The sequence below is a fragment of the Artemia franciscana genome, chromosome 8, assembly GCF_032884065.1.
Source record: "Artemia franciscana chromosome 8, ASM3288406v1, whole genome shotgun sequence".
Classification (NCBI taxonomy): Eukaryota; Metazoa; Arthropoda; class Branchiopoda; order Anostraca; family Artemiidae; genus Artemia; species Artemia franciscana.
This window is the reverse complement of record NC_088870.1, coordinates 53468315-53490264: the sequence shown is the minus strand read 5'-3', so window position 1 is coordinate 53490264 and position 21950 is coordinate 53468315. Positions and strand designations below refer to the sequence as shown.

At 33.7% G+C, this 21950-nt stretch overlaps 1 protein-coding gene across 3 annotated transcripts in view; it reads left to right on the top strand.

Annotated features, from left to right (window-relative positions):
• Positions 1-21950, top strand: part of LOC136030565 (caspase b-like) — a 71556-nt gene that overhangs the window by 44600 nt on the left and 5006 nt on the right. For all 3 annotated transcript variants that reach the window (XM_065709629.1, XM_065709631.1, XM_065709632.1), the window contains 3 exons: positions 2903-3082; positions 10233-10471; positions 16843-16994. In XM_065709629.1, coding sequence (XP_065565701.1) covers positions 2903-3082; positions 10233-10471; positions 16843-16994 — 571 coding nt within the window. The remainder of the gene's footprint in view (positions 1-2902; positions 3083-10232; positions 10472-16842; positions 16995-21950) is intronic.

The following is a 21950-nucleotide window of genomic DNA, read 5'->3' as shown; positions in this document are numbered from 1 at the left end:
TGTAAGATTTATCAATAAGACTTAGCAGTAACATAGTGGAATTGTTTGGCTTCCCTTGCTGACATAGGCTTAAAAAGGATTCAATAATTTGGATGACTAAATCACCTTTCCATAACAATAGGTAAAAAGTTCAAATAGGGATAAATTCTTACTATCACTCTCTATTTAAACCTTAATCACTTCTAATTCATTTTGGATGTTTACTCCACTGATAAGTGTTGCTTAAAATGAATCAAGCGATCGGCCAAAACATCAGTAAAACCTATATTCCTCGCAGGGCCGTATCCAGAATTAATCTGGGGGGAGGGTAAACAAAAGAATTTTTTCGGGGTGGGTTTAAAATGTTTTTTTAAAAACGCATCAAAAATTTGCTTATATTTATTTTTGTTACATTTCATACAAGTCGGAAAATCATTTGGGGGGGGTCAAACCCCCCTAAATATTGACTTAATTCCTCGGCTACCTCTTCGCAACGTGCGTCAGCGTTGCAACACAAGCTTTTGCTAGACAAGTGAGCATATGCAATGAATGAAAAGGTTTCCAAACTCGTTTGAAGAAATAAAAGTTTCTTTAGTAATTCTGTAGATCCTTTATATATTCCTGATTCCCTAAGGTGCCTAGATACAAAAACAGTGTTTATAAGAGTAATAATTTATCAGTAAAATAGAGAAATCTCCCATGAAGTGGAACCCCATTTTTAATTTAAGCTGAAAAAATGACGAAGATAAGATTTATTTAATGAAGCACAAACGACATTACAGCTTTAAAAGTTTTAGTAAGGAGAGTGTTCCACCCTCATTTATGATAACTTTTAATTTGTTTTACGGTTAAATTGGTTATTTTTGTTCGTTTCAGGTTTTGATTATTCATTCTTAGTTTATTCAATTTTGATAAGCTAGACTTTTCTTAAGATTCTTTTTTCTTGTTATAATTTTGATTGAGCTATTCCATTTACTTTTGAAATTTTTTGGAAGCCTTTTATTAAGTTAATCTAAAAGAAATGACAATATACTATCGCATGCAATATACTATGCAGCCAAAATATACTTGTGGCTGCAGAAAAGAGTAAACAATACATTGCTTCTAATTATAAGACAATATTGTAACTGGATCAATCCCAATCTTAATGGAATTAAATAAAAAAAAACTATATTTTTTAAACTGAAAGTAAGGAGCGATATTAAAACTTAGAACGAACAGAAATTACTCCGTATATGAAATGGTTTTTCCCCTCCGCAATCCCTCGCTCTTTACGCTTAAGTTTTTAATTGTTTTAAAAAGTAAAATTGTGGCAAAGAGTCAAACTTTAGCGTAAAGAGCGAGGGATTGCGGAGGGGACAATTGCAAATTAACTAACGTAACGACTTCTTGATTTGTATATTTTTATTACGTATATGAGGGGATTTGCCCCCTCGTCAATACCTCGCTTTTTACACTAAAGCTTGAAATTTGTCCCAATTCTGAAAGAACAACCCCTGAATCACAAAGGCCGTAATTACTAAAAATACTTTAGCGTAAAGAGCAAGGTATTGCGGGGGAGACGAAACCCCTTATAAACGTAATATTTTCTGTTCGTTTTATGTTTTAATGCTGCTCCTTGCTTCCAGTTGAAAATAACTTTTTTTATATTTATTTTCTCATTGTTTTTATTTAAATAATGCTAGAAAATCCTGTACCCCTTTATTGAAATTCTCTTTCCTCAGCATACATTCCTCCATGGAAAGATAGTCCAACGTAGCCCACTCTCCCCCGACCTACCCCCACCCCAACGCGAAAAAGTCCCCCTGAAAACATATGTACACTTCCCAGTAACCATTGCTATATTAAACAATGGTCAAAGTCTATAACTTGCAGCCCCTCCCTCGGGGACTGTGGGGGAATAAGTCGTCCCCAAAGACATATTTATAAGGCTTTTCGACGATGCTAAACAAAATGGCTATCTTAAAATGTTGATCCGTTGACTTTGGGGAAAAATGAGCATGGGAGGGGGCCTAGGTGCCCTCTGATCTTTTTTTGGTCACTTAAAAGGGCACTAGAACTTTTAATTTTTGTTAGAATGGGCCCTCCCGAGACATTCTAGGACCACTGGGTCGACACGATCACCCCTGGAAAAAACGAAACAAACAAACAAAAAACACACATCCGTGATCTGTCTTCTGGCAAAAAAAAAAGAAAATTTCACATTTTGTAGATAGGAGATAGAAGTTTCTACAGTAGGGATATCTGATACGCTGAATCTGTTGGTGTCTTTTTTGTTAAAATTGTATGACTTTTGGGGGTGTTTCCCACTATTTTCTAAAATAAGGCAAATTTTCTCCGGCTCGTAACTTTTGATGGGTAATACTAAACTTCATGAAACTTATATATTTAAAATCAGCATTAAAATATGATTCTTTTGATGTAACTACTGGTATCAAAATTTGGTTTTTAGAGTTTCATTTACCATTGAGATTGGCCGCTCCTTACTACAGTTTGTTACCACGAATTGTTTGAAACAAACAGTAACAATATAACATATTTTCTCTAAGCCTCTTAACTGATTTGAATACTTCTTTCTTTATATAAATTCAAACATCCCAAAACTATATGTCTATGCTTGGGGGCTCTGGAGTCGACAGCACAAGCCGAAAATCTTTTGATCTTTATTTTTAAGTTTATTCAACCAAAATAAAAATAAAAACATATTCAGCCCACAAGTATTTTTCTTATGAATGGAATGCTATACAGTTGATTTAAGTAGAAGGTGGGCCATTTGTTAATTATAAAGATCAGTTGCTCGGAAAATAAGGTCCAAAACATGACATTCAATGAAGAAATGGCAAACAAAATCCTTTTTTTTCTTTTTTTTCAAGCAAGAAGAATCATCGATAAATTCATTGATTTTTGTTTCTTTCTTTTACAGACAAAAGAATGCTACCCGGTTATCTTAAATAGGAAAAGAGGTCATGTACTGATCATCAATATTAATTATTTTGAAAAATCTCACCAAAGAACTGGTTCAGAAAGCGATGTTTTGAATTTGAAAAAGCTTTTTGAGAAGCTGAACTTTATCGTAACGGTAAAGGAGAACCTCAACGCTGATGTAAGTTATTCCTATTTGATTCTACTCTGTATTTCAGGCTATTTGACTCGTTTGTTGTTCATTATGTTTAATATATTGAAATTTTACCGGAGACATTACTGTTCATGCTAACAAATTTAAACAGTACCCCTGAAAATTAGATTTATAAGCTTTGGAAAAAAGTTAAGAGAAATAAAAATAAATACACGTCTTCACATAAGCATGGACTGGCAGTCCAGGGATCGGTTTTTCTTTAAAAGCTATATGCCCCCCTCCTAACGGACTGGGTGCGCTCCTGGGGGTGACTGAATATATCTGGGACCCCTGTTGACCCCTCAAAGAAGTTCTTTCTTTCTGTGTTTCAGCAATAAGGAACAGAAATTTAAAAAGTTGGGTCATGGTCCATGGAGATATATGAGAGCCACCGGTCAGGCCATGGCCCTGCAGACGAAGGATAACTTCTTTATTTTAAACCAATATACCTACCCCTCCCCCTTTGACTCTTTCACCTAAGTATATCTGGACAAAATTTTGAGATTTAAAAAAAAATGGGTATTCAAGAAAAAATTCAGAAATTTGTTTACTTCTACCAAATCTGATTTGAGAGCAATCAGGCCCCCTCCCAAAGATTTAAGTTTCTTATTTTTGAGTCAAAATTGATCTGAGTGCGACCATCCCCACAAACAAATACGTTTTTATTAGAATAGGCTTGATTGCACTTAACAATTTTTTTCTTTAAAAATTATTTTTGTTTGTATATTCTTCAAATTTGTTCTATTCCATCAACAGGGCTTTGAAGATTTCAAGGATTCTTGCCATGGGCCAAGGATCACTTCTCTATTTTTGAGCTATATCCCCCCAGACTTTTTTCTTTATATACATCCAAGTATTTTGGGATTTCTAAAAGAAATGGTTCTTTAAAAAAAAAACTAAAAAAAGTAAGAGTTTGCTTATTTCTTTACCAGTTCATTTTGTATGGAAAGAGTCCCTGTAACAACGTCAGAATGAGATTATTCGACTAAAAATTAAAACTTCTAGTTCCCTATTTTAGGGTTAAATTGATTAGTGGCTACCCCCCCCCCATGCACACACCTTTTCTTTTCATTGAAACAGACTAGATTGCAGAAACCTATCCCAAATTTATTTATGAGTACTAATTTATACCATTATTAAATTATTTATTTTTTCAACAAGGGCACTGTTATTGGCAGCGTAATAGCGCTGCCTAAGATAAGAACAATATTAGAATAGGGTGTTAATTTTAGTTTGTTTGTTTTAGACCAGGGCACATATAGAAGGAGTTGTCATAGAAATTTCAAAAAGGGTTTGATAAATTGGAAATTGACAAGGCTATATCCCTTTTTAATAGTCAAAAGTGGTCAAATGGCGATTCCCCCCCCCTGCCTCCATCACTCATCATTTCCCCAAACACTTCCAATCGAAATTTTTAGATAGTCATTTTATTCAACGCAGTTGAAAGGTTCAGAAATTATGTCTTTTAGGAGGACAACATCCCAAAGCCCTCGGGGTAAGGGTTGTAAGCTATACCCTGAAGGTATATAAGGCTTATGTATTAGGGGTGGTCGTACAAACTTCGGAGGGGGCTCATTGAGCTGGTATTCGGAATCTCTAATGCCATTTTTAAGATTCCAGGTGATTGGAGGGCAGGTAGCCCTCGCCACAAAACACACAAACACGTCGTATTTTTCCAAAATACACCCAATATCATTATATTATTCTGATTATATTGAAAATAGTCCAAATATCATATAGCAAGGCTTTTGGGGTTGAAAAGAGGCCCAAAGCCTGGGGGCAAGGGTTGCAAGTTATGTCCCGGAGGTATATAAAATTCTTATGGAGTCGATGGTTATACAAACTTTAAAAGAGGTTCATTTGGTTGCGGTTTGGAAGTTTTAGCTTCCTTTTAAGAGTCAAAAGTGATAGAGGGCAGCAGCTGCTCCCGACTACCCCTCTTCTCACTGAACAAATTTGATTGAAATTATGAGATAGCAATTTTGTTCAAAATAATTCGAAGAGTATATAATAATGCCTCTAGGGTTGAAAAACCCCGCAGTGCCCTGAGGATAGCGTTATAAATCAAGCCCTTGGTCCATATATGGTTCTTACAGAATGGGTGGTCGTATAGATTGCAGATGGGACTGATTTGATTAAAAATTTTAAGTTAAGTTGTCCTTTTTAACACTCAAAAGTGATTTGAGAACAGCCAGCCCCCTCCCCACACGCTCATTATTTCTCGAAAGACATCCAATCACAATTTGGAAATATAAATTTTTTTCATCCTAATTGAAGGTCTTGGAAGTTATTTCTTTGATGAAGATATCCCCTCCCTCACAGCTCTCAGTGCAAGGGTTGTAAGTTATGCCCTTGGGGCATATAAGATTTTTATAGAAAGGGTTGTCATATTTACCTTGGAGGGAACTCATTGGATTGCTTATCAGAGTCTCTAGTGTCCTTTTCAAGAGTCAAAGTGATCAGAGGACTCTAACCCCTCCCCCACCCGTCGTGTTTTCCTGGAATGCATCCAGCAGATATTTTGAGCCATTAGTTTTATTCAAAATACTTCATATATCATATAACAAGGCTTTTGGGAATGATCAAATCATCAAAACATGGGGGCAAGGGTTGCAAGTTATGACCCGTGAGTATTTATTGAAGATATGGTTGTTTAACTTTAGAGGAGGCTCATTTAGTTGAAAGTTCTAGCTCCTTTTAAGACTGAATAGGGATGGAGGGCAATTGGTCTCTCCATCACAATTCTACTTTTTACCAAACGTATCTGACTGAAATTATGATATAAAGATTTCGTTCAAAATAGTCCAAATAATATATAACAATGCCTCTAGGGTTGACACACCCACTAGTGAACTGGGATAGGGATGTAAGCTATACCTTGGGGGCATTTAAGGTCTTTAAGGAATGACCGGTCATATAAACTTAAAATGGGGGCTCAACTGATTTGAAAATAATAAAAAATCTGACAGCAACTACCCCCCTCCCCTTCCCCAGTAAGCAGATCATTGCCTCAAAGATATCCAATCAAAATTTGGATATAGCAATTTTGTTAATCTTTGTTAAAGGTTCCAGAAATTATTTATTTGATGAAGACAACCCCACTCCCACAGCTATCAGGACAAGTGTTGTAATTTTTGCCCTGGGGACATATTAGGGTCTTATAGAAAGGGTACTCGTACATACTTCGGAGGAGACTCATTGGCTTGGTAATCAGCATTTCTAGTGCCCTCTTTAAGAGCCAAAGTGATCTAAGGGCAACAGCTCACCCCCCACCCCAAAAAAAATAAACACGCTTTTTGTTTTCCCCGAATGTATCCAATAAAAATTTTGAGACACGGGATGACTGTATATACTTAAGAGGTGTTTTTTTAAGAGTCAGTTTTTAAGTTCTTTTTTAAGAGTCAAAAGTGATGGAAGTTTACTATTGAAATTGTAATTTAAAGTGCCCTTTTTAAGTAGTTAAAAGTAATTTGGAAACGTCGTATTTTCCTGAGATGCACCTGAAAGAAATTTTGAGGCAGTCTATTTAAACACAATGGTCCCAAATCATAAAACAAGGCTTTTTGGTTGGACAGAAACTATCGAAGCCTGGGAGAGATGGTTGTAAGTTATCCCTTGTGGGTATTTAGTGTTCTTATCAAATTGATGGTTGTATAAACTTTAGAGGTGGCTCATTTGGCTGAATTTGGAAGTTTTATTCTCTTTTAAGAGTCAAAAGTGATGGAGGTCAACTAGCCCCCTTCTCAATCTACCTCTTTTTTCATTAATCGCGTCTAATTGAAATTGTACGATGATCATTCTGTTAAAAATAATCCAAAGAACATAAAACAATGCCTCCAGGATTAGTACTTCCAGTTTGGAAGTGCTTGGTACCTAAGTACCAGGTTTCAGATCAGTCAGTTTTAAAAGTCTGAAAATTCCAACACCGGACCACAGAAGACCCGATATTTTCTTTTGACACCCCGCTAATCTAAAATCCAACGAATTTTTGACTCCAACCAAAAAATATAACAATATTCTGTTGCATTAGATTCTTTTTTTTCGCAAGACAAGCTTTTACACTGTCTATCCTACAGCTCCTCCTCCCTCAATGGTAACATAAGTATCTTTGTCATTTCCCCCAAAAAAATCTGCACCTTATTCACACTCACTTTTATTCTTTTTCAGATGATTTAGTTTAAGAAATTCATTGAAAACGTTTTTCTTCCTCAAATACAAAACACACTTTCTTCATTTTTTTTCTCTTTTTTTACCTGCACTTTTTTTAACTACACTGAACACCATCGAGTTGCCTTTTACAGTTTTGATTAGTTTTATGAGGGAGGTATCGACCTCTAGATCATGGGGCACATGTCTTTATCTTTTCATGTCAAACTTGGCGTGCATAATTGAGATAAGGGTCACACTTTTCAGCGAGTTTCTATGATTTATGTTAGCATCTTTGAAGGTTGAAAATACCGCTCTACAACAAAGTTTGAAAATGGCAAGGCCAGAACGTATTTTACAATGCTGATTATGTTAGAGAACCCTCGAGTAACATTTGGTGTTTAAATAGAAGTCAAGTGACGCCAAAAATCGCAAACATCTGCCACATCTGGAAGATCAAAAAGTAATAAACTCCGCCATGCCTCTGCTATTTTTGTTCCATCCCAAAAAAAAATGCACTATATTTCTGTAGCATCATATGCAAAAGACTAATTGCACCTATGTCGAAAGCTTTCGTAGGGTCAAGGATCTTACACGATGTAAACAGTTCGTCCTCAAACAAGAATCGCTTCTTGATTTGCTTCCCCACCTCCGTACATAACCTACAAGAACATTTATAGATGATATTCACCTCACGTTCTTCTGCTTCCTGCTCAAAACCGAGTTATCACACCAAAGATGGTATTGGAAGTGCCCACAAAGAACTAAACCCAGTTCTATGTAGGTATATTATTATCTTGAAGAACTTTTAGGGATTTTCGTAACCATACCTGGGTAAATGTTTTAGCCTTGATCGCATTTATCATAGTAACAATTGGAACAAAGGAAACTTCAATCGTGAGAGTTGCAAACATCTTCAAGACAGAGACTATCGTCGTTAATATCCACCGCATATCCCCTATGCAATTTAAATGGATTGCATAATCTACACTTTTCTTTATAGTCATCAACAATAGTAAAATTCTCAAAGGATGACCAGCCGCCCAACGTATAAGAACTTAATGGACATGCGTAAAACATTGTTTCGATGTTAACTGTGTCACTGTCAAAAGGAAACTGACTCACAACTGATAAAGTGAATGTCTACTAAGGGGAGGAGTTTTCGAGTGACGTCACAAAACTTATTTGAGTTATTTGTTGTTGCTTCGCAAACCGGCCGTTTGAAACAAATTTCTAGGTCGTGCTGAAAAGTTAATTTACAATATCATTCTGTTTGGTTTCAATTAATATTTCAAATTGGGTAAATGCATCTGGCCCTTGACCTAAAAGTTTCATACAATAGTTCAATGACGGAGCATCGTTTCTCAGTATATCAATAAGCATTCTTTGAGAAAGTGTTTTCTTTTAAATGGATAACTCTAAAATATCATTATCTAGAACCAAATATTTTTCCAAAGTCACTAGATTCTGTGTGATTTTTGTTTCTCAAATCCAGCTATTTATAATCTTGACACTCTCACTATCGATAATAGAGCAATAAAGAATGAAGATTCTTTATCGCTAGTAAAATATCCAAAAATTATAAAGAACTCACTTTTTTCTTAAAGATTGATTCTGATCACTATCTTCAACATATTTCGCAAATGCATTTAATCCGTCTTGTAATCCTTGTATATGTATTATATTCAATTTTGCTGCAAAGCATTGACTTGAATTTGCTTATTTACATTAGTTATGGTGCAAACATCATTTCCCATTCTATAATTAGCTGAAAACTCTTGGTAATTTCTTCTGCCACATTAGGCACCCCAGGTTTCATTCGCCATTGCTAGTGCCTTCAATATTCCAAAAGAGTAAAAACATACATTGATAAAGAATATACCAAGAATAATATCGTTGATGTTGACATTCTAAACTTTTTTTTTAACGCTTAGATAAGGGAGTTGTAAGATATAACATATCACGTGTCGTGGACCTTCAAAGAGAGTTTTTGCTGGATTATAAAGGTCCACAAGAACCAAAATAATTCACATAATATTATGTTGTTTTCACTTGTAAATATAGGACCGAGAAAATTTTTTTTTTACAACCGGGGCTTCCACGCTTGAGTAGCAAATCTTGAACTCTAACAACTCCTATTCCGTAAAAACCAAATAAATCTTGAAGAAAACATTTACATAAGTAGACAAAAACTCCTATTACGTAACAAACCGGTTTAATATACTTTTACATAACAAGCAAATGTATTATGGCATTTGCATAAGACCCAGGTGCACGTAATAACGTCTTGAGGGATTGGTTGCTCCAATAGTGTAACCCGTATGGGCTTTGTCGAATAGATTGATCAGTCATTACTATGAGCTTCAAAGTTAAGTTAAAAAAACAAGATGAACGTCCAGAGACGGCTATGATTGTTTCGATTTTGGTATTCAATATTTTTTCAGTGTTACCATCATCAAAACCTATGTTGAATTTTGCCATTTCATTATCCAACCTTTCAAACCATATATGTTATAAATGGAAAAGTTCTGTAGCTTATAGCCTTGGCCCGATGGATTAGAGGGGTAGTCAGTGACTCACTCAATGCCAGGGCAAGCAATAACTTTTGTTTGTTATAAGTTCTATCTTCATTCTTTACTCCTTTCAGAATCTCTTTTCTTAATCTTTATCTTTGTAGGATAAATAATTGTATGTTCTGCTGTAATATTGATCAAATCTGGCCATTTCAAAAAGAATGATTATTCTTATATGAAAGTTAGCTATCTCTTGCTTCTGAGTTCGAAGTTATTTTCAAAATAAAGTTAAATTCAGAGCTTAACAGGATTTAAGGGATATCCTTTTGACTTGTTTGTAAATAAAATAAAGTTCTCATTCCTTGACATAGAAAATATTATATAACGCATAAAATACTTCAAATGTCTAAGCCTTTATTTTCAAATAGAGTGTAGCCTTATTTTTTCAAATCTCAAGTTTGGGAATATTTAATTTTTAGGAACTGCGCAGAGATGTCAAAGAGTTTGCTCAGAAAACACATCATAAAGATTATAGTTGTTGTTTTGTATTTATTATGTCTCATGGTGGACCAGTGGGATCAAATAACAGTCAATGGGGCATTGTTTGCCGAGATGAAGTCATTATCGATATTGAAAAAGATGTTATAAATATACTGTCGAACAGAGAAGCAAAGCATCTCATTGGGAAACCAAGATTTATCGTCATAAATGCATGCAGGTTCATTGATTTGATATATGTTTGTGTTTATTTATACATTATTAGATATCTATATATATAAAAATAAGTTGTCTGTGTGTCTGTCGAGTGACGTCACTGTCCGCATATGAGGTCTGAATTATTTCATAACATACCAATTCAAAAGCGAATGTATTCAAGCCGAAGTAGCTCAGTTACATAACTACCTGTGTTGGCACAGTGGGTTTGACCTTAGCGTGGTAATACGGGACCAGGAGATCGAACCATGCTGCAGGAATGCACTACAGGGCCGACGCAGGGACCTTAGTAGTCAAGAAGCGTCGTTAATCCGATACAAATCGAAATACAGTAGCTCAGTTGGTAAAGCATTATGTTCCAGGTTCTAGGTCCGAGAGGATCCAGGTTCGAACCTTGGCTTTAGCATTAATACAAAAGAAGAAAAAACTAAAAAAGATAAAAACTACAAAAAAAAACTAAAAAGAAAATACTAAAAAAACTAAAAAAGCTAAGAAACTAAAAAAATAACTACAAAAATAAACTAAAAAGAAAATACTAAGAAAGCTAAAAAAGCTAAAAAACTAAAAAAATAAAAATGGGTAAAAAATTAAAAACTAAAAAAGTAAAAAAAAAAACTAAAAAACTAAAAAAAGGTAAAAACTACAAAAACACTAAAAAGAAAAAAAGACTAAAAACTAATGAAAAAACTAAAAACTGATAAAGAAAAAAAACTAAAAAAAGGAAAAAAACTGACAAATAAAGGAGAAAAAGAAAACTAAAAAAATAAAAATAAAAAAAAGCTAAAAAAGGTAAATGTATTCAAGCCGAAGTAGCTGAGTTGGTAAAGTGTTATGTTCCAGGTTCTAGGTCCGAGAGGTTCCAGGTTCGAACCTTGGCTTTAGCATTAATACAAAAGAAGAAAAAAACTAAAAAAGAAAAAAAAACTAAAATAAACTAAAAAACAGGTAAAAACTACTAAAAAAAACTAAAAAAGCTAAAAAACTTTAAAAAAAAAGGTAAAAAACTAAAAACCAAAAAAGAAAAAAAAAGAAAAAAAACAAAAAAAGGGTAAAAACAGCAAAAAAAACAAAAAAGAAAAAAAAAACTAAAAACTAATAAAAAAAACTAAAAACTGAAAAAGAAAAAAACTAAAAAAAGGAAAAAAACTGAAAAATAGAGGAGAAAAAGAAAACTAAAAAAAATAAAAATAAAACTAAAAAAGGTAAAAACTCCAAAAAAATACTAAAAGAAAAATAAAAAAACTAAAAAGCTAAAAAAAAGGTAAAAACCAAAAAAAAACTAAAAAGTAAAAAAGGAAAAAAATAAAAACTTTATTTCATCATATACCAATTCAAAAACGAATGTATATATAGACCGGGACACAGAGAATATAAATGACGACCGGGACACTCAAAGAGAAATTACAGACTGGGACACCGGGACACAAATGACGACTGGGACGTGTGTGTCGACTGACGTCATGTTTGTGTGTCGACTGACGTCATGTTTGTCGACTATAAATGACGACTGGGACACAGGGACACAACTACAACGGGGACGCTGGGGGGCACAGGGGGATACATAAATGACGATGGGGACACAGGGAATGTTTGATTAGCAATCACCATCAACAAAGCTCAAGGGCAATCATTAGAATAATGAGGTATAGATCTGAATACGGATTATTTTTCCCATGGACAATTATATGTTGCATGTTCAAGAGTCGGTAAACCTGACAATCTATTTATATGTACAGACAATGGGACAGCGAAGAATGTTGTATATTCGCAAGTTTTACGTAGTTAGAAACATATACGTAGTTAGAAAAATATTCACAGGTGGGACACAAGGACACAACTACAATGGCGCGTAACTACTATGGCGCGTAACGACTTACGCGCCGGGGGGGCTTGGGGAGGGGCGAAGCGCCCCCACCAACTAGGTGTTGGGGTGGCGCGAAGTACCACCCAAACAGCTAGTATATGATATTTATGTATTATGTTTTTTTTTTCAAAGAATGTTTTTGCTTTGTGTCTTCTTGCGTGTGTTTGTCATTTTATCACATTTTTTTTTTTTTTTTTTTTGAGTAGGTATGTAGACTTTTCACCTGCTTTAAATATGTTTAATAAATACTTTGATGCAAACAGGTGAATATTTTGGAACACTGTCAATGTGGTATTTATGCCAGAAAATGAGGGAAAGAGTCTGTGGTTGGTGTTGATTCAGTCTTAGCTGATTTTTCTGGTAAGATGGTTTGAAAGATCCAGTTGAAAAACTAAGTTTTGCTCACAAAAGTACCAACCGGTTGATTTTCTTTTACACACATTTATTTTACATAGAATTGGCTCCAAGCAGCCAAATATTTATTTAAGAAAATGTGTTTTTAAGTATACTCACTCATACCCCCTCTAGTAAGTTATACTTACTTGAAAGTTGTGCTCTCAAGTAGACTTCCTGGAGCAGACATTGTATCCTCATTTTTAAGTCTTCAAAATGCCATTGACAGACTGGCTGTTACAACTTTGAGGGTACGGACTCCTTCAACAACCAACAGTTTTACTTTATAACTTGTAATTCAACCGAACGCTTTCCTGAGTTAGTTAGTGAACAAATGCAACCGCTTTATGAGGAGATTTGATATCTAGATACTCGATAAGCACTTGATATAAGCACCGTAAGAGGCTATAGGGAAATATGGATTGTATTGAAGCCTATTCTCAATCCCAAGATCTATTAGATTCTTTCTTTTAAATTGCCCAATGAATTTTTATAAATCTATTTGTATAAGTTTTTTCATCCTATTTCGTCAAATAGTAATTACAAGAACGGCGTCTCAGTAAACTAAGTTTTGAAAATTCTATGGCTCAAAACGACAATTTTGTACCAAAGAGTTAGAAAAAAGCAAAGTTTCAATTCATTAGATAGCTCATTGAACATATATTATTGGAAACTATGGATAAAGCTTTTCAGTTTCAGAATCAGCAATATTTTTTAGTAGAAAATTTATTTCTACAGATATAACTAGTCCATACAAAATAAATGTTTAATAAAAAAAATGTTTTAACTCTTCATTGAACTAAGAATATCTATTTCAGGCAATAATTTGTTTTGTTGATACATGATTTAATATCCCCATTATGGAGGGTGGCTTTCGTATCTTCGCCTATGGGGGACGACAGTGCTTGAAGCTTTAGTGTGCCCCGATTGCTCAGTTTTAAATGGTCTTTTAGACAGACATAGAAGGGACTTTGATTTGTTTCTCTTAGAGGGGAGTAGGGGAAGGAAAAACAGAGGTAAACATTAGTCTTTGGGTTTCCTTAAACATTTTTCAGCTATGCCTTTCATATAAATGATGCATAGTGACGACTGATTTCTGATTGCACATATTCCCTTTCTAAGTCACACAAAAGACTCACTTGCTTTCCAACACAAAATGTAGAATACTGAGAAGGAACTTCATAGGAAATGCCAGAAAAACTTTGGGGGTAAGTGCAAAATAATCCTTTTTTACCAAGATTTAAGCAGTAGGTGTACCAACGGTAGTTGTATTAGTATTCTTATAAATGACAGTTGTAGTTCCAACAGTAGTAACAATAGTAGTAGTAGAAGTAGTAACGGTAGTAGCAGTAGTAGTAGCAGCAGTAGTAGTAGAAGTAGTAGTAGTAGTAGTAGTAGTAGTAGTAGTAGTAGTTGTAGTAGTAGTAGTAGTAGTAGTTGTAGTAGTAACATTGGTTGTAGTAGTAGTGGTAATATTAGTAGTAATAGTAGTAGTAGCAGCAGTAGCAGCAGTAGTATTGGGAGTAGAAATAGAATTAGAGGCAGAAGTAGTAGTAGTAGCAGTAGCAGTAGTCGTTCATAGTCACAGTTGTAGCTACTAGTTGTCACAATTGTAGCTTCGACTTATCATAATCCCAGTCATAAGCAGCCACAGCTGCAAGTGGTCGTACTCTCTATGTTGAGTAGGCATACGAAATTTCATTCACAATCGTAAGTAAATATAATTGGAAGTAGTTATTACAACTATAGTCACATTAATGTGCCATTGTAGTTCCAAGTAATAATACTAGTGAAAGCAAGCAGTCACTTGTACGAGCTGTTGTCACAATATGTTGCAGTCATAACTGCTTTTAGTCACAATCAGTCGTATTGGCAAGCAATAGCAAGTAGTCACAGTTACAAGTAGTCATAATGGCAAATGCAACAGTTTCAATCGTAAATAATTATAGTTACAGTTATTTGTAGACGAAGTAGCATACGTTTTAGCTGTAGTTGCAGAAACTGAGACGTGAATCAGTGGGGAGTTCTCAAGCCTGTTTGGTCCAAACTTGAAACTTCCGATATTGTAAGTACGTTCCAGGATCTTTCAGAAGTTTCACCACATCTGTAACAGTTGCAAACAATTTTCTATTATATCTTCCGTTTTTCATTTTTGTTTATTTACATTTTCCAAATATTCTTTCTAAAAAGCGCAGGCGAATGCACAGATACGTCAAAAAGTCCTCAGTTAAAATGTATAACTGATGCAAAAATTAACTTTCAACAGAATAAAGATAATGAAAGTTACGTCAAAATGGTTTCGACTCATATTAAAGCATGGGAGTTCGATGTGTTTAAGCGGAATCCAAATTCAGAAAGACCATAAATTTCGCACAAGATAGCACTAAATTTTGCTTAGAAGTACCTGATACACCAATTACGCTTCCAAGTGACAATATAATATACGTAATTAAGAAAAAACAGATAAACAATTTACGAAAAGGCAATATTTAAACGCCACTACTACAACATCTACCACCATTACTGCTACTATTAATTCTACCAGACTCTTACTTAATAATACTGAGAAGAAATCTGAACTTAAAAAAGGCACATGTATATAGGCTACGCATTGTCAAAAGAGTGTGTCTTGAAAATGGAGTTTTGTGTTAAGTTGGAACTTTCTAAGAGCCTTGAAAGGGGAAAATCATTTGACCAAAAGGTACCATGTACACGATACTAAAAGTTCTACTACCACCGCTACATATAATACTATTACTACTAACTCAGCTGTTACTTTTATTATAACTACTTGTCAGGCTAACAGCATAAATATGATAATTTAAAGAAGTAAAAAAAATATGCAGATTATAAAAAGGACATATCAACAATTCTAGAGTGATAAAAGTTCTAGCCAATATATAAAAAAGAATTTTTAAAGAAAAATTAGTTTTTATGCTGTTTTAATTTTATACTAGTTGATTACCTAAACATTAAGCAATAAAATGGCAGAATGGTAGTCCAGCACTAATGTAAACATTTTAATTTTTCTGGAAATTAACCGAAAGGATTTGTGCCAGGAATACAGAAGCTGAAAGTAGTTTTGCATAAGAACAAAATGTATTTTTGAATTGGCTAATCTTCAAAATGATAAAAAAAAAATATCTTGTCTCTGAAGGAGAAAAAGAGTGGCAATAATTACGATTTGTGTGTAAAAGTTTTTCACTTGTTGACGCTGGGGGTGTCGAAAAATGAAAATAACAATTTGAATTAGTGTAACGTCGCCACAGAAAAACAGCCCGGGACCCTTTTCATGAACTACATTGGTTTGGATATGTATAACAATGTCCAAAATCTTGTAAACCGGGTAAATATCTTTACTTTTACATCACAGACCTAGATATGCAGTTAAAGCTCATATTAATATGACAGTAAATTGAAATGGACAATAATCTTAAAGATAAGTAAACTAGGCTGTGATATTGAATATTTTCTTTTTTGAGTTATGAAAAACCCATGGCCGAAACGAAAATAGTTTTCATTAGATTGCATGTTATTTTTTGGTCTTTAGAAGACATAATTAGAATTAACCATACTCCTCTTTGTTTTACCTTCTACTCATTTTGAGTTTGTCTTGTTTATTTGTTGTAATTTCTGCTTTATTTGTGTTTCATTCACTTATTAACAATAATTCATGGTAGGTTTACTCTTGAAAAGTTACTGAAGTTTATTTCTAGTTATCTCTGTTTTCATGTAACTACTTATTTATCTATCAAAAAGTTCGTTTGTGGAGAAAGTTTTTTAAAATATATTAGTGCAAAAGAGAAGGGTAGTAAAATGAATAGAACAGGAAGTACCGGTGTCTGAAACCGAAGCGCTGAACATATGTCAGTCTCTTTCTTTTTCTTCCCCCCCCCTCTCTCTCTCTCTCTCAATCTCTCTCTCTCTCTCTCCTTCTCTCTATCTATCTCTCTCCCTTTCTCTCTCACTCTCTCTCTCTCTCTCTCTCTCTCTCTTTCTCTCTCTCTCTCTCTCTTTCTCTCTCTTAGCTTCCCTCTTTTTATTCTTTAAATAATTGTATCTATTCCTGTTCACTTGTAGCCTCGTTTAAACCAGAATTTTAATTGGATTCTTTATAGAGGAAATATGGAGGACACAGAAGTTGTTATTCTCAGACCTAATAATGCACATACTAGTCCAACTCAACTGTATAAAGATAGCATAAATGAAAGTGAAGATATACGTACCAGAACTTTTGATGATATGGCCATAGTTTTATCGACTGTACCAGGTAGGCTTCCTTTTTTTCTATTTTCATTGCTAAAGTATTACTTTTGATTTTCTTGGAGGGGGGTAGGGTTTAATGACTTATATATTTGCATTTACAAATCATTTTTTTTTACTTTTCGTTCCCAAATTTACTTTTTTTTCATTAACGTTCAGGTTTTCGTTTTCGTTCCCTAGAATTTCTGTTCTGTTTGCTGAAAATTCACGTTGCTGATTTTCTTGTTTACATAATTTTTACTTTTTCTGTTTTTTCTCACTTGCTTATTACTTTCTATTTTCTTTTAAAGCAGATTTTCACTTCATAGTTTTTGCCCTAAGATTTTTAATTTTATACTTTTCTTCACTCCGATTTCAATATTTATTTTTTCGCTCATTACATTGTCACTTTCTAATTGTCAGTTCATAAGATTTTTATTTTAGCCTACCAAATTTCTGCTTCTTTCTGTTTTACTTCTAGGTGTTGCTTCATTTCAATAACTAAATTTTCCATATTTGTTGCTATCTTTAAAATTCCGGATTCTTATTTTGTAGGAGCTGAAAAAACTAGGTAAAAAAATGTTTATTTTCATTTTTTCCTTGTAAATGCTCATATTTGTGTTTTTTGTAAGTTTTTATTTGTTAGAGTAAATTTTAATTTTTTTCAGAAAGTTTCTATTTCTTCATTTTTTACTTCTTCTCTTTTTACTTTTTCAATATGTTTTCTGTCATTTTCTCTAATTTTTCACTTTTTTATTCCTTTCTCAGTAAATTTTCCCTTTATTCATGAAATTTTCACTTCTTAATTTATTACCCACTAAATATTTCCTTTTTCATAACTTGGTCAAAAAGTTTTCGCTTTATTAGTTTTTGACTCACTAGATCGTCAGTTTTTCATAATTTATTCACATAATTTTCTTTTTAATTTCCAAATTTGTCTTTAATTCTGTTTTTCACCAAATTTTACTTTTTTTATTACTAAATGCTCTCATGTTTCGCTGTAATATTTATATTTTCTAATTTACTATTTAATATTGCTGGGTAATTTTATTTTCTTCACTGTAATTTTCTGACATTTCTACTTTTAAAGAGTGAGTTCTCATTTATTCTCTTTTGAGTAAATCCTAACATTGTATTTCTTGCTTCCAAAATTTTTGTTTTCTAATTAATGTTTGAAATCACACCTTCACAGGCATGACTTTTTAATCTCAAAATGTTTCCTGTAAGATATAAGTTTTATTTTGGCCAAGAAGGCCGCTTATGCAGTGTACACCATAGGCTTTGTTATGATTCTCCCCTACCCCTATAACCTTGATTCTACTTATAGCGTCATCTATACCATTCCAGTCCTGCTTATTTACTTCTAATAATCAATTCTTCTGTAGTGATTTCCATAAAATCCCATAAAACTTCCATAAAATAAGTTCCATAAAAATCAACATCAATAAAAGCTTTTTCATCCCAATCATTTTGGAAACCGGTTATCAGAACTCCATGGTCTCATTCGATCTCTTTTTGACTATTATCAGTCCAATTCATTTTTGGATTGAATATTTTGAATCAAACAGTTCGTGGTAACGAACTGTAGTAAGGAGTGACCCGGCTCAATAGTAAACAAAACTCTAAAAAACGGAATTTTGATGCTAAAAGATACATCAAAGGAATCGAATTTTCATGTTGATTATAAATATATAAGTTTCATCAAATTTAATCCTTGTCATCAAAAGTTACAAGCCTGAGAAAATTTGCCTTTTTGAAAAATAGGGGGAAACACCCCCTAAAAGTCAAAGAATCTTAACGAAAATCACACAATCGCATTCATCGTATCAGAGAACCCTATAGCAAAAATTTCTATCGTATTTTTTGCCAGAAGACAGATCACGGGTGTGTATTTATTTGTTTTTTTTTATTCCCCAAGGGGTCATCGTATCGACCAAGTGGTCCTAGAATCTCGCAAGAGGGCTCATTCTAAAGGAAATGAAGAGTTCTAGTGCTCATGTTTTTCCCAAAGTCAACAGATCCGAATTTTGAGATAGCCATTTTGTTCCGCATAGTCAAAAACCATATTAACTATGTCTTTGGAATGACTCACTCCCCCATAGTCCCTAGGGGAGGGGCTGCAAGTTACAAACTTTGTCCAGTGATTACAGACAGTAATGGTTATTGGGAAGTGTACAGACGTTTTCAGGGGGATTTTTTTGGTTTGTGGTGGGGTTTTAGGGAGGGGGCTATGTGGGAGGATCTTCTCTTGGAGGAATATGTCATTGGGGAAGGAAATTCAATGAAAAGGGCGCGGGATTTTCTAGCATTACTATAAAAAAAAACAATGAAAAAAATAACACAAAAAAGTTTTTTAACTGAAAGTAAGGAGTAGCATTAAAACTTAAACCAAACAGAGATTATTAAGCATATGAGGGGTTCTAAAAATACTTTAGCACAAAGAGAGAGGTATCTAGGAGGAGATAAATACCTTGCTCTTCATGCTAAAGTATTTTTAGTAATTTCAACTATTTATCCCACGGCCTTTCTGATTCAGGGGTCATTCTTAAAGAATTGGGGCAAAACTTAAGATTTAGTATAAAAGGTGAGGTATTAACGAGGGGACAAACCCCCTAATATACATAATAAAAAATATAAGAGTATAAAACTTTGTTACATAAGTTAATTCTTAAGCTACGTATATTTTTTACTAATAAAAACGTTCGTTAAAAATTAATAGTTCTAGTTGCCTTTTTAAGTAACCAAAAAATTGGAGGGCAACTAGGCCTCCTTTCCCACCCCTTATTTCTCAAAATCGTCTGATCAAAACTAAGAGAAAGCCGTTTAGCCAAAAAAAAATTAATATACAAATTTAATTTTAATAATTAATGTGCGGAGAGCCAAAATCAAAAACGCATTAACTCAAAAACGTTCAGAAATTAAATAAAAAACTAGTTTTTTAAACCGAAAGTAAGGAGCGATATTAAAACTTAAAAAGAACAGAAATCACTCCGTATATAAAATGGGTTGTCCCCTCCGCAATCCCTTACTCTTTACGCTAAAGTTTGATTCTTTGCTACAATTCTACTTTTTTAAACAATTAAAAACTTTAGCTCAAAGAGCGAGGGATTGCAGAGGGGACAACCCATTTCATATACGGAGTAATTTCTGTTCGTTTTAAGTTTTAATATCGCTCCTTACTTTCAGTTTAAGAAACTAGTTTTTTTTTTTATTTAATCCAATTAGAAAGACGTATCTGGAACTTTGAGATGTTTTTTTTTAAATAAACTTTGTTGTTCATCTTGTCAGGACATGTGTTGGGCCGATGTAAAAATGAAAACATCTCTGTGCAAAAAATACTTGTGCTGTGCTTTAACATTTTTCTTGATGAGATACTCGGCGCATGGATGTATTTGGGATGTATATTTATATTAAGAACAATACAAATAATAACTTCGTTGCATGAATCTAGAAAGATTCAGGATTAGAGAAGCTCAATTGTAATATATTTGGTCGGAGATAGTACATGATCGAAGACAAAAAACCAAAGGCTGGAAATTTATGGTTATAGTCCAAACAGAGAAAGTGGTAAGAATACAGGGATAGAAGGGTAGAAAAGTATTATACAGAATATGTCAGCAAAGATAAATAGGAACTCCCTCAAAATATATTATGCTTGGAGTTTATTTGTAGAAAACACGAAAATGTGCTTCAAAAAGAGAAGATATTGATTTTACAGGATAGAATAGTTCATGAATAGAGAAAGCAGCCAGTAATAGCAAGAACTTGGCTCATTTATATCTCACCAGGCTTGTTTTCTGACGGAAGTTCACTTTGTTATAAAATTTTAATTGGTGTCTGAATCACCCAAAAATTGATATTGTATGAATATAAAAAAAAATGTAAGTTTTTGTACCGAAAGCAATTCAACCACACTTTTTCCAGATTTTATGGCCATTTTGAAACCTGGTACTACATAATGTCTTTTGATATATATTCACACATGAAGTCACATAGAAGCTTATATTAAAAAAAAATGTTACTTTTTTCTTGATTGGTGATACACACTGTTTAATTCTTTGCTGTTTGAGTTATCTTGGTATAGGAAAAATTTTATTTTTAATTAAGAAATATTCAACCTCTTCCTTTTTTTCCTCTAGTATCAAGTGGAAGTTCAACTTTATTTATAAAATATTACAAATATACTATTTCAACGACCTTGACATCAACATTTAGTTTCGTTTGTTTTCAGTCAAAATTTAAAATCTACTTTTTCAATCTACTTTTTTTACATTCAATTCTTTCTTAAAGTTTAAGTTCAATCCCTTTAGTCATTTCTGAAAAATTGCATACAAATAAAGCGCATATAGCGTATGCTTATTTATCCGAGCAGGTGAGTCAACAATACAGATGCCTCAATTTGATTAGATTTTTTGTGGAAACCAAGTTGCAACCAACTGTTGCTATTGATATGGCAATTGGTTGTAGTAACAGAAAGCTCTAGGAATCACTGTCTACACTAATCATTGTTAGAGGTGCGAGTGGTGTCAATTGCAGTCAGAAGTAGGTGCAGTCACAAGCGGTCACAGTTGTATTTTTCAACAGCGACAATTGATTAGAGTTAGCACTAACAGTCAAACATGTTTGCAGTTCTAAGCAGATGCTGATGAAATCATAAGTAGTTTTAGTCATAATCAATACCGCGAGTGTTTCCATTTATGAGCAATTATCGTTAAAAGTAGTCGCAGTCAATGATGTTACAGTCTTTGTCGAAAGCAGTTGTATTTACGAGTAGTTCAAATCGCACATTGATGCAGTTAAAAATAGTTACAGTCGTAAATTGAGGCAGTCGAACGTTGTCACAGTTGCAAAATTTGCGGTCACAAGAAATAACAGCCGTCTTCTCAACAGTTATACCCATTTTAGTAGTTGTGTTAAAGTAATGGTATTAACTGTTGTAGTAGTACGAGGCATATAGTGCCTTTTGGTTAGTTCAACGCCCCTT